The sequence below is a fragment of the Macaca thibetana genome, chromosome 11, assembly GCF_024542745.1.
Source record: "Macaca thibetana thibetana isolate TM-01 chromosome 11, ASM2454274v1, whole genome shotgun sequence".
In the NCBI taxonomy this organism is placed as follows: Eukaryota; Metazoa; Chordata; class Mammalia; order Primates; family Cercopithecidae; genus Macaca; species Macaca thibetana.
The window spans coordinates 74309647-74322882 of record NC_065588.1 but is presented as its reverse complement, the minus strand read 5'-3'; the positions used below and the strand labels follow the sequence as shown (position 1 = coordinate 74322882).

Sequence of the window (13236 nt, the reverse complement as noted above, 5' to 3'; positions counted from 1 at the left end):
AAATGATTTTCTACTCTGTTTAAGATGAGCATATCACGATGAGATGGTCAAAAGTCGCAAACATGTTATATTTACAAAGAAGTATCTTAAGTCTGAAAATTTTAATAAGAATTTATTTTTTTATTTTTATTTTTTTTGAGACGGAGTCTCGCTCTGTCGCCCAGGCTGGAGCGCAGTGGCACAATCTCGCTCACCGCAAGCTCTGCCTCCCGGGTTCACGCCATTCTCCTGCCTCAGCCTCCGAAGTAGCTGGGACTACAGGCACTGGCCACCGCGCCAGGCTAGTTTTTTGTATCTTTAGTAGAGATGGGGTTTCACCGTGTTAGCCAAGATGGTCTCGATCTCCTGACCTCATGATCTGCCCACCTTGGCCTCCCAAAGTGCTGGGATTACAGGCGTGAGCCACCGAGCCCGGCCAAGAATTTATTTTCTTATTGCTTATTGCCAAATAGTCCTCATCTGGTAGTCATCAATTTAAGGAAATATTTGGTTGATTGTATGTATAACTGCATTGGAAAACAATACCGTTGTAAAATTTGGAATAAAAGCAAAGCAGAAACATTGAGAAAGACATTCTAAATGTTTATATTTAAGAAAAGCAAGTTTGTTACTGGTATATGAGAAAGCAGGCAGGAGCCTCTTAAGATATAAAGGGAACTACTGAGTATTTCCAAAACTTTGGGGAATCTGTCTGTGGCTTAGAGTTGTTCTGACATCACTTCAAAATTTACTAAGTTTTTTTCTTTGACATAGGCACTAAACTTCTTCATACAAGTACTGGCTCTCTAAACAATGTAAAACAGGAAAAGTATACCCAGAGGTTACTGGAGATAAGTATCTCATATTTGGAAGGCACTGTGCTTGATAATTCTGATATTAACTGAATTAACACACAGAACAACCCTCTGATAGAGCCAGTTATTGACTGGAGTAAAAGGAAGCATAGAACTAAGAATCACATATTTAAAATGTAATGGAAAAGGAAAAAAATATGAATCTGCAAAGTGCACAATCTATTGGAAAAAAAAGAAGAAAGGATGGAAAGAAGAAAAAAGTAAAAAAGGGAGAGGGAGAGGATCTGCCTATTTTTCAAGAACATTCCTTCAGCCTGCAGTGACCATTACTACCATTTCGGTCTGATTAGTGACAACAGCCAGTAGGTACACTGTAGGACATTCAAGACTTAAAATGTTTATGTTTAAGGTGGCAGAGTGTGGTAAGTCACCCTATTCTTGGCTCACAGTATGAATGTACTCTTGTTTAAATTAATGAAGTATTAAACAAATTTGCAAGAGCATCATTTTAGTATACATATCTATAGGGTTAGAAGTATATTTTATTTGCTTTTTGGCTTTGTATAATTCTTACCTAAATGATTGCAGAGATGTCCAAGTGAAGTGTACTTCTACAATTTCAATACATAATACTTAGCTCTATCAAGATGAAACATTAATGAGGATTAGGATAGATTTTAAAGGGAATAGTTTGCATTTACGAACACTTTTGATAGGTTCTCCATCAGAAATTACACCCAACTGCTTAAGAGTGTTCAATTAAGTTCATAACTATGACAGATCTGGTTTTAGATGTTGTAGATGAATAGAAGGAAAAATATGACACAGTCTCTGATTTCAAGAGTAGCCAGTAGGGCAGATGTCTGAAGAAGGAGAAAAGTCAATATGTAAAATAGAACAAGAGAAACTATACAATAGAAAACAAATGTAACACAGACAAAGATAACTTTTTGAATGGAAACAAATTGGTAAAGATCTTCTAGTGGTAGTTTTGCTTTCCATCTGCTTTGGGCAAATAACCCAATCACTACCCTTCAATTATTTTATGAATAAACAATGGAAGAATAAAAAGCCTGTAAGATCCATTCAAAGCCAAGAGGCACACAAGAATTTCTAAATAGAAGAGAAACAGATGTGGCAATGTATCAGGAAAAAGAGGGCTACCAACTTTGTCTTAAATTGCATTTGCATAGCCAAGCCACTAATCTTTTGTTAAGATTATATATTTATTTGTAGTAACTTGAGGAAAACAGCATCTGATATCAATGTGGACTGGGTTTTTATGATATTATTAAATACTATTATTTTGAGACAGGGTCTCACTCTGTCTCCCAGGCTGCAATATGCAGTGCCACGATCATAGCTCACTGTAGCCTCTAACTCCTGGACACGGGATCCTCTTGCTCCAGTGTCCTGAGTGCTGCTGGTATTACAGGCATGATCCAATGTGTCTGGCTGGACTGGGTTTTTAAATAACCCCAAGTTACTCTCTACCTTTGCATCTACAGCTAGACATTAACTAGTGAGTTTATTATACTGTTTTAGACATGAAGAGCTGTCTTATGCAATCTAACTTTGACTTATTTTGTAGAATCTGGATATATATAACTAGTAACAATAGGTGAAGATTCAGGAAAATTTTATTTGATCTCTTAAAGAAAGAATTCCAAAAGTGTTATTTCTAGATTTTAGTAGTTTCTGTCATTGGCGGGTTTAAAGAAGAAGCTAGAGATGTCATAAAATTTTACATAAGAGATGAAGGGTTGAACCAGATGTGGTCTCTTCTGACTGTGAGATTCTATGCTTCCAAAAGAATAGAAGACAGGAGTTTATTCTGAGAAGGTTGAAGGGTGAGCACGAAGATGGGAAAGGATTCAAGGTAGAGGAAGATTTGAGTACCAAAGCATAGAAACTATTCCTATGCAAAGGTGTTTAACAATCACTGTATGCAAAAGGATCCATCTAATTTAGAGAATATTAGATGGATATTAGAAGTGACAGTTTGACATTAATGTTCCTGCATGTAACCCTTGTGGCAAGGTGAAAAATGAATCTGAGAAATTGTTATCACTCATGGAGGCATGACAATGAGTCTCACCAGGTTATGAGATGGCTCACGAGAACTATGACCTCTTCTGTTTCTCTTCTATTTAGAAATTGCTGTGTGTCTCCTGGCTTTGAATGGATCTTAGAGGCCTTTTAGTCTTTCATTTTTTATTCATAAAAAAACTGAAGGGTAGTGGTTGGGTTATTTGACCAAATGAAGTTTCATCCAAAGACTTTTTGATTTATATAAGTTATATTTTGTTATTCTTTCTTGAATGGGAATGGTTTCTACTAGGGCTAGCACACTGGGAATGACACACAAATGATAGTTTACTGTGGCAGTAGCTCACAGTAGTCTACTAAATATGACATATTGTAGTGATCTTAATTTTCTACTATATGTTGTGATTTTTTACAGTAATATTTTAAAAATTTTTATATATTAACACATTTTAATTGGTAGAAAGAATAAAGAAAATATGAATACTGCAACTTTTGAACATTAATAATAATCCTGCATCTTACTGATTATTCAGAAAAGATAATGGTCAAATGAAAAATGCGTGATGTTAAAAGACAGCAGGAGGACATATTCAAGGTAATTACATATATATATAATTTAATAATAAAGTAACTTTAATTTATGATTGCATTTTAAGAATACTCATTTTCTTGCCCAATAAAGAGGTTCACGTGAACTGTAAATACAGTAAAAACTCTTTAAATATTACATTTTTGAAATTAGTCATTTTTTCCACTCTGAAACAATACAGCATAAAGGTCTCAAAATGCCTCATTTGAAGTCATATGTGCTTCTAAGATCTGGGGAGGTACATGAGAGTGTGTTGACATGGATAGGAATATCTTCTTTTATACCTCCCAATGGGTGAAAATGTTGAGACATAAGGGAGCCAACAGAGTAAGATCAATTTCAAATCTGCAATTGTCTACAGTTAAAAAAGCTTCAGTAAGGACAATGTCCCTGAAAATGAGAGACAGATGTAGGAGATATTCTGAATATAAAATCACAGTATCCTGTCTACTGAAAATGTACAATATGAAGAGCACAGTTTCAAGTAAGACTATTGATTACACAGATTTTGCACTAGAGTAGAGAGAAGGATGATACGTGAAATTATAAGACAAATAGAAGAAAAGAACTCAAGAAAAGACTTTGATATGAGGTGGCTATATGGTCTAGCACATTGATGGGATTTTAGTTTTAGAACTGAAAAAGGTCTCAGACAGAAAGTGAAATGTTGATTTGAGAGATCAGAATTAAAGTTGTGAACGAGAACATAGAAAAAAGATTTAGGATAAAAAAAGTCTAAAGGAAGAACAACTTGGTAAACACACAAATATCAGGAGAAGAGAAAAGATGAATTGCATTGCCCAAGGTTTGCACCTAATACCTGGAACAATTATTAATATAGTCCCATTCACTCTCAAAAGTGACCTTGTGTCTACAACAAATGATACAGCTTTGTTAAGATAAGCAACCCCAGGAGAAAGAATTGTAGTTGGAAAAGTATGAAGAGAATCAAGAGGGCAGTGTCACTTAAGTCATGGCCTGTCTGATACAGTTGAGATATCTCTGATATAAACCACAATAGATTAAGGGGGGAAACCCACAACCTAGAAAGGTAAACTTGACCTTTCAGACTGGGTTTCTATAGCAATGAAATGTAAGGGATGTATTTGATCAGTGGTTTTCTAATTCATCAGAACATTAAAGCTCTATAGAGAGCTTTGTTATCAGTAAAAGTATAATTCACATTTCATTTATTAATTGTGTTTTAACTGTGAAAACTATGTAATAAAATACATTCCCAAGTGTGCTATAGAATCATTCATTTTTTAACACATTGTGATCATGGACATGTTGGCTTCAGTTGCCATGTTAACTTTAATTTATGCAAATCTTAGAATAAACTTATCTTTGCACAAATATTTGACATTTGTGGTAAATTAGTCCTTGATAGAAATCTCATAGTTTTGTGCTAGTCTTTTAAAAATACAATCTGTGAATGTCTTTCACAAAATCCTGTGGTTACTGTCTTGTGAATTACTACTCAATTAAATGTAGACAAAACTCAGGCATATCTGATGAATGCTACTCTATGATAGTGTGAAACATGCTTTCCAATAAAACTAATGATTTGGCAGAATCTATCAAGTCTTACACACGTCTCCATCTTTATATACACTATATCCATCATTCTTTACAATATGACCTCCGTATTTTGTATCCATTCAAGAGATAACAAAATTAGTTTAAATGACTTCACCAATGTCAGACATAGTAAGTGGTGAGTCTTTTTGTTCCTAAAGAATAATGAAGGTGGATCTAATCAGAATAATAATGGTGAGGAAAAATAGAATAAGGAGTCAACTAATCAAATTAATGTGAATTAATGAAAAGAATTGATAGGAGACATGAAGTACTTAGCAAGCTTATAGCATTTTAGGTGATTTGGGTGTGTTTTAGATGTTGTAGGAAACTATTTTGTCTCATATTCCTATGACCTACACAAACATTTTAAATTCATTTTTTGAAGTTAAGGCGTTAGGCTTTTTACTTTTTAAAAAAATCAGCTGCAACTTAAAGTAAATAAAATCTATACATTCTTTGGAATTATAGGCAAAGACTCTTATCACTATTATATTGTTAGGAAACAAAAGCTTGGTGTTTGATATGAAATCATTAGCTTATATGAAACCATGACCAAAATAATTGTTTTCAATTGCTAAAAGCCCTACTCAGTACAGTGGGAAGGGTTGCAATAGAAAAAACAAAGCCTTGAGTCTTGTCCTGGTTGAAAGCTGGAAAGTCCAACTCATTGAAAAATGTGAATCTTCTATAGGTACATGATTAGAATTTTTTTCCAGTGAAAAGAGAAAAAGTAACAAGGCCCTTGGAACCCTCGGGTGCCAGGAGGGTTTGGGTCCGTAGTGTCTGGGCTTCAGGCTTGGGAGAAGGGAAGAAGAAGGAGACACTTGAGGACCCAAGGTGCTTCTCTGTGGGGATGTGGTCCATGGGTGCAGGAGCCCTTGGAGGCTGCTGCCTTGGCACTGCTGCTGGCCAAGAGAGATGTATTTTTGTCTAAGCCCTGGAAAGAGGTGGTGGAGTACCTGGAGAATATAGACCTGAAAACACTAGAGAAGTAACCAATGACTTTCAAAGCAAAGGAGCTATGGCAGGGAAGAATGGAGTTGTGATTGTGGCTGTGCCAGACTGTTTTCTCTGGCAAGAGGGGGCTGCAGACCTGTCATCCCTCAACCCAAGTTGGACGATCTGGGTGTCCCCCTCTATGCAGTTGTTAATGAGCAGATCAGGACTGACATAAAGTTTTTCCAAACTTGTTTCAAAAGAGAAATCCTCCTGGATGATAATAAAAAGTTCTATGGTCTACAAAGACAGAAAAGATGATGTTTATGGGATTTAGCCCTCTGGGAATGTGGCTTCCAGCCTGGAATTGAGGCTTCCCTGGAAACCTGGAAACCCAAGGCTTCATCCTCAAGGGAGTTTTTGTGGTGGGATCAGGAAAGCAGGGAATTCCCGCGCATGGATAAAAAGAACATGGAGACAAAGTAAATTCACTTTCTGTTCTGGAAGCTGCTAGGAAGATTAAACCAGAGACTTTGGCCTCAGAGAAAAAAATGATTGCATGAAACTGCCCAACTCAGAGAAACTATGGACATTCATTCACCTGTATTCATGGAATGTGTTGTCCCCATTTGTGTCCCTAAGGAGTTAGAAATCTGCATTTATCTTATTCTCAGTATGACTTATTAACATATTTTAATATTATACTCTGTTTAGGCCCAGTGAGGCAAAATAGTCCCAAAACAAGACTGGCAAAAAGCTAAGAAAGCAGTGAAGGTTATTCAGCTGAAACCTGGAAAATACAAGGCTCAAAATTGACTGTTGTGCCTCATTACAAATGTGTATGGTGTTTGAGTTCTGTTATTTGAAATTATGTTCATTTTCAGGTCTTCAAAAATCTAATAAAACTTGATGATTGACTTGAAGGTTAGAGAATATAAGGTTTTGGCTTGTGTGTTTTCTATTACTAATTTTTAATATAATGTCAAAGTAGTACTTTCATGATGGAATTGATGTACTCTGGGATAGTTTGACAAAGGTAAATTATAAAGATCAAAACTCATCTTTATGTACAAGTTTTTCTGATAAACTAATTATAAAAATATTTACCATAAAAATAATGAGAACACTTTATATGTGACTTTATAGAAGATAAACCGATTTTTAAAATCATTGAATCTATTAAATGGTATCTGGCATATTGAGCTTTCTTTAATTATTTTGTTACTCAGAGTGTTTTTGATGATATTTTATGCATATTATTTTATACTTCATACAAATGATGCTAAATACAAAGTAACCCAATGACTATGTTGGTAATTTGTTTTTCATTGTATCTATCTGAAAACATTCAGAGTATTGTCTTAACAGAAATTCTCCTATGCATTTTAAGGAGTTTTAATTTTAACAATGTTAAAAGAAGTTAGCTTGGAGTCATGGAATTACATATCTTTTTCTTCCTAATTGTTTCTATTTTCTACAAAAGACTACTAATTCGTTTTAAGGATGTTTTAATATTTCAAGCAAATAAATAAGGAGATGCTTTCCTGTTTTTTAAGAGGATTCTAAAACGGAATGGAAAGGTCCCTGGGCTTAAAGTCAGATGTTCTGGAACTGATTACTACCTTGAACCCTTAGTAATGGTAAGACTTTTTCAAGTCAAGTGACCTTTCTGAGCCCTGAGCCTAGACTAGAAAACAACCACAGTATTAACCTATGTTAAGCATTTGTCATGAGCAATAAACAGTATAATGTTTGGAGATTATTCTGTGAAAAGTAAACCATGACACAAATGAAAGGTACTGTTAAAGTGCCTTTATCCCTCCCTTTAAAGGAAAACGTGTTGTATTAGGGAGAGATTCCAGGGTTTCCGTGAGAGTGGGTGGTGAAAGAAAGAAAACAAAGTCAATATTTTAGAATATTTTACCCAAGTTAGAAAAGTGGTATTTTCCAGCTGCAGAAGATGACATGGCAGAAGGCGAAACCAGAGGTGACTGGTTGCCAGTGTCCTGAAGCCCTCCAGTAGAATGCGAACGCAACCACTCTTTGCCCTCTTCTTGGTTGGCCTGCCGAGATGATGGGGTATATCTGCAAAACAGCACAGCTATGACACTTAAGCACATCTACAAGGGCAAGGCAATGCCAAGACAGGAAAACAATTGAGAGGAGGTTACTATTCAGAATGAACAACAATTTCAAACAGATTGAATCTAATTATAATTGCTCAGTTCTTCCAGATGATCTTACACCATCTGTTTGAATCACATAGGAGAAAAATAAAATAAAGGGATTTGAGGAGAAAATTATGCTTCTATCAGATATGCGGTTGGAAATCATAAGCAATGAGCAGACAGCCAAGTTAATTGAGAACTCAAAAGCACAGGGCTAGAAAGGATGTAAAGAGGGTGAAAACATGGACTACAAATGGAGGACACTGGTGGGCCAGGGCCAAGAGAAATGAAGTGATGGTCACAGAAGGCATAGGGAAATGGAATACATATTGTCAGCTTTTTTTTTGTTGTTTTGTTTTTGTTTAAGGAAAAACAGTTCTTTTGTTAAAATGCCACTTGACATCATGCCTAGATTACAAAAATAGGGAGGGAGATGTGCTCGCTTTACTGGATAATAAATTTCTGGAACAAAATATTAAAATGGAATAATTGCCAGCTATTTGCTATTGCTGAATAATTGGAGAGAAAAAATAATAATGGAGAAAGACCTAGTTTCGCCATTATTCACTGTTTCACCAAACTAAGTATATTTTCTTTTTGTAAGTAAATTCTTAGCACCAAAGTAGCCAACTTTTCATATGCATACAGTGTTATACCTCTATTAGTAGTTCATTCTATATTCCTTCCTCAGATAAAAGTACACAGTAAAAGATGGTCATAAGTTAAATTTTTATTTTACTTTTTATTATGGATGGAATAATTATTTTGAGATTATTAAATGATATTAGATTGATTCATATTTAAGTTGATCTCAGAGCAGCACCCCTGAAAAATAGAAATTAAAACAATTTTGAGATTTTATCAAACGGATTTTATAAAAATCATGCTTTAATTAATTACAATGTTTGTCCTGTGATGATGAAAATATGTTTTCTTTGATTCAGATTGTAGCATCTTTCAACCTTTAAACATTAACTACCCACATCTGTAGACTGTACGGGTTTTGAGGATTTGCAAGCATATGCCTCCAACAGGCAAAAGTTAGAAGAGTTAATTTTATTTTAATTTGTTGAAGTGAGTTCTGCATTCTACCAAAAGTTGCTGCCCCAAAAAAGCAACGCCTGGGACAAGATTTTTATTTTATATTATTTTATTTTATTTTATTATTTTATTTTTTAGCATTATTTCTTCAAAATAGTGATATTCACATTGGAATTTATTTAATTTGAGTGACAGCCTCAACCTCTACTAGTATCTCTACCTAAGGGGCTATCTCAACAACTGTTTGGGCCAGAGAAACCATCAAAATTAAAAGTGATTTCATCCTCAATGTCATTGCTACACTGCAAACAAACAAAGAAGGAAGAGAGACAGCACACAAAGTTTACATAACAACAGAGAGAGGCAGCAATTGTGCTGAGAGAAATATATACCTTAGTCCCTTTTTGGGTAGTGTATTTCTGTCAAGCTGCATGCTGTTAAAACAAAGAAAATCCCTAAGGACATAATGTAAACAAAACTTCCAAATTACACATCCAACAAAAATGGTTCTCTGAACTACAAAAAATAATTTTTTGGTAACACACATATAATGCTTAACTAATTGAAAAAGGCCAACTAAAGGTGACAAGATGTCCATTCCCATTACACATATTGAGTTCCTTTCTAAGGCAGTACCAGTCAATGATAGTTTACTGATAGGATTACTAGAAAATAGATTAAATCATGTTAGCATAATTTTCCTCTGAATTCTATTGATTAAATACTATCTTAGTTTTTCCTTCGCTATGCAGCTGACTAGATTTTTGCTATGATATCACATGCAAAATAAGATAGACCTGCTCTGGCTAAGTTAGAGTGACAACTTCCAATGGACAGAGATGGTATAAAACATCATTTAATACTTATATTTTGTCTTCAAATTATTTTTAATAAAAAGGCATGTTTATTTCCCATTTACACATGTGAAGAAAGATATATGAGTCTTTGCTTAAAACTTAATTGTCTCTAGTATCATTTATTTAAATATTTTAATGAAATTAAGCAATACCATCTTTTAGAAATCATAAATTAGGTATTTAAAAGGCTGTACATTTTATCATCTCTATTTTAAGGAATTCACAATTGGTAACAAGAAGGAATGAAAAGGTATGTCTAGAGAAAATGAGAAATGGCCTCTCTAAAAATACAGGAAGAGGATATCAACAACTAAGTGGGACAAGTCTAGGGATTTCTTTTATAATCTCTGGCATGTAGATAAGCAAAGTGTAAAATTAATTTAAAATGCAGAATTATAGCTTTCTTCCTTTAGGACCTCGAATGATCAAGATTAAATACACAGGGTATGCATAATGGGGATGATATAACATGAATGTAAAAAGACTGACTTGAAATTTAATCACTCAAACCAAAGCTAAAATGTTTTCTTCTATGTGTACTCCATTATTTAGCACTGCAAACAAAAGCATCCAAAGGCTTTATACAACTTTACTTTACTGGTAATGTCCATGTAAGGTAATTTCTAATATTATGTAGAGGCCGGTTACAGTATACATGTTGACTACAGAAGTTTTCTTAGTATTGTGGATAAACAAACAAAAGAAATCATATTGAACAAATATGAGAAATCTCCAAATATGAACCACATGTGCTAAGACATTTATGTGGTCATAAGTCATTTTAAGGATTACCTCTTTCCATGTGGACAAGTTAAAGTTTAATGCCACAAAGAATATTGAAAGTTGGTATTCTTCTGACAAACTCATCCAGTTGTATAAAAATTATATATTTATATGATGAAGAGCAATTTAATGAAAAAAAATTAGAACAAATACATTTAAAGTTACCAAAATAATTTAAATCTTTATTTAGAAGTATGTTTGAATCTAGATAGTAATGATTTTATAACATAGACAATTTCTGCAAACCCCCAAAAGTTGCAAACTGATATGCCAGCAAGGGCCAGATAGGGCATGAAAATGAATGTGGTGGGGATTTTAGTCAACAGTCTGAAGCAGACAGTCACTGTCTGCCTAGAGCCAATAGTTTCTGGGCAGAAATGTCAAGGCAGTGTTGCCAGATCTGACATTTAAAGACAAACCCGGAATTTGCAAAGTTGGTTACTACAAATTACGTTAAAAATTTAGTTGAGTCAGACACACGAAACAAAGCCCAAAACAAATATAGACCAGTTATGGCTCAATGGCCACCAATGACCTAGAGCAGCTGCAGAGAGAAAACTGTTAAAAAGTGTATTTTATTATTTTATTTAATTTAATGAAGAAGAATTTAAACAAAAATGAAAATCTATAGGAAAAGCTACCGATTTAAATATGAGTATCAAAGAAATCATCTAAAATTTGAGACAAACAGGTAAATCATGAACTTATATACATCTTTATTATAGATCGCTAATTAACTTGCCTTAAAATATTTACATTAATACATTTTCTCTCGGGTGTAGCTCTTTGGTTTTCTTAGCATTTCTGACATTCTACTGATTAATCATAATGAAGCCAGTATCACCCCCTAGATCTACTTTTCTCTTCAATAGGTCATAAACTTTCTTAAATATACTTGAAAGGATTAGAGCAATTTGCTATTGCTTACAGTTCTGTTGTCAATAAAACAAAAAGCCCAGTGTCTTATATCAAAATTTATTTTAATCTAGTAATTTACTGTAAGGTGCTAATTAATATTAATATTATATACTATAGCTATGTAGTTAACATGTATTTTTTTACAGCTTAATATTCATGAATGCATTTTATTAAGGCTCAAAGGCCAAACATATTTATCCAAAATTAAAGTTTATTTCAGAAAAAGTGTTTATTTGGTTGTTTTAATGTTAGAATATTCCCATTTTAAAAATTGGCCTATTTTGGGCTGGGTACCGTAGCTCACACCTGTAATCCCAGCACTTTGGGAGGCCAAGTCGGGTACATCACTTGAAGTCATGAGTTCGAGACCAGCCTGGCCAACATGGTGAAACCTCATCTCTACAAAAAATACAAAAATTAGCCCAGCATGGTGGTCCGCTCCTATAATCCCAGCTACTCAGGCAGCTGAGGCATGAGAATTGCTTGAACTCGGGAAACAGAGAATGCAGTGAGCCGAGATGGCACCATTGCCCTCCAGCCTGGGCGACAAAGCAAGGCTCCATTTCAAAATAAATAAATAACATAACATAACATAGCATAAATCAAATTGGCCTATTTCAAAGATTGAACATGTACAATAAATAAATCTGCTTAAAAAGAATAAGAAATTACATATTTTCTAGTGTATTTCTATAGTGAAAATCTTATTGACTTCAGTTAAAATATAGATTAGAGTAAAACATGAAAACTGCATTTTGGTTATAGCTATGTAACTAACCAATCTTACCATCTAGTTTTGATTTGAGAGTTACTTGGTTATAAATAGTTACTTGACTGTATTTCTGAATCTGGGATTAATGTCTAAATGCTGAAGAAATAGGTTGATGGCTAAATGGCCAACTTGTTGCAGATTATCTTTATAATTAAAAAATAACCAGTATTGTGGAAGGTAGTTGTGGTCAATAAATGATAACCTATTTGCAGTATGCTTGGTTTGGTTATCAACTTGATATTTAGAATCCTTACATATGAGCATACAATCTAGGATACATTCATTACAACTATAGGTTGTTAATGTATTTTAATATAATTTATTCATTAGAAGCTTTATAAATGACATGTGAAGATGCCCATTTACCTTAGAAGTGCTGAAACTAGAATCAAAGATTTTATAGGAAGCCTGACTTTTTAGGTGGAAAAATGAACCCTTACTGGTTTTTACGTATGCTGTCTATAACAGCATATAACAGCAAAACCATAGGGAAATGGTTACATTTTAGCTGCTGTCACTCAGCTGTTTGTCTTGGCTCAGTTTTTTTTCTTTATGAGGAAAAATGTATTTTGTAATCAGCAGCCCACCATAGCAAGCACGAATATTTTAGTTAGTGCTAAAATTATGTTATCATTGGAAAGCCCCATTTGCATGGCTGTCCCTGTCTCATTATTAGGCACGTAGGAAGAGGGATAGGAGCAATGTTTTGCTCTGGGTTTTGTATTTTATAAAGTCAAGAGAAAATGGG

The 13236-nt window shown here is 34.2% G+C and overlaps 1 protein-coding gene across 9 annotated transcripts in view; it reads right to left on the bottom strand.

Moving 5' to 3' along the window:
• Positions 1 to 13236, bottom strand: part of NAV3 (neuron navigator 3) — an 890032-nt gene that overhangs the window by 76929 nt on the left and 799867 nt on the right. For 6 of the 9 annotated variants that reach the window (XM_050749287.1, XM_050749288.1, XM_050749281.1 and 3 more), the window contains 2 exons: positions 9551 to 9592; positions 7874 to 8034 (listed from right to left, as the gene is read on the bottom strand). In XM_050749287.1, the coding sequence (XP_050605244.1) occupies positions 7874 to 8034; positions 9551 to 9592 (203 nt within the window). The remainder of the gene's footprint in view (positions 1 to 7873; positions 8035 to 9550; positions 9593 to 13236) is intronic. The other 3 variants (XM_050749284.1, XM_050749285.1, XM_050749290.1) reach the window with 1 other exon arrangement.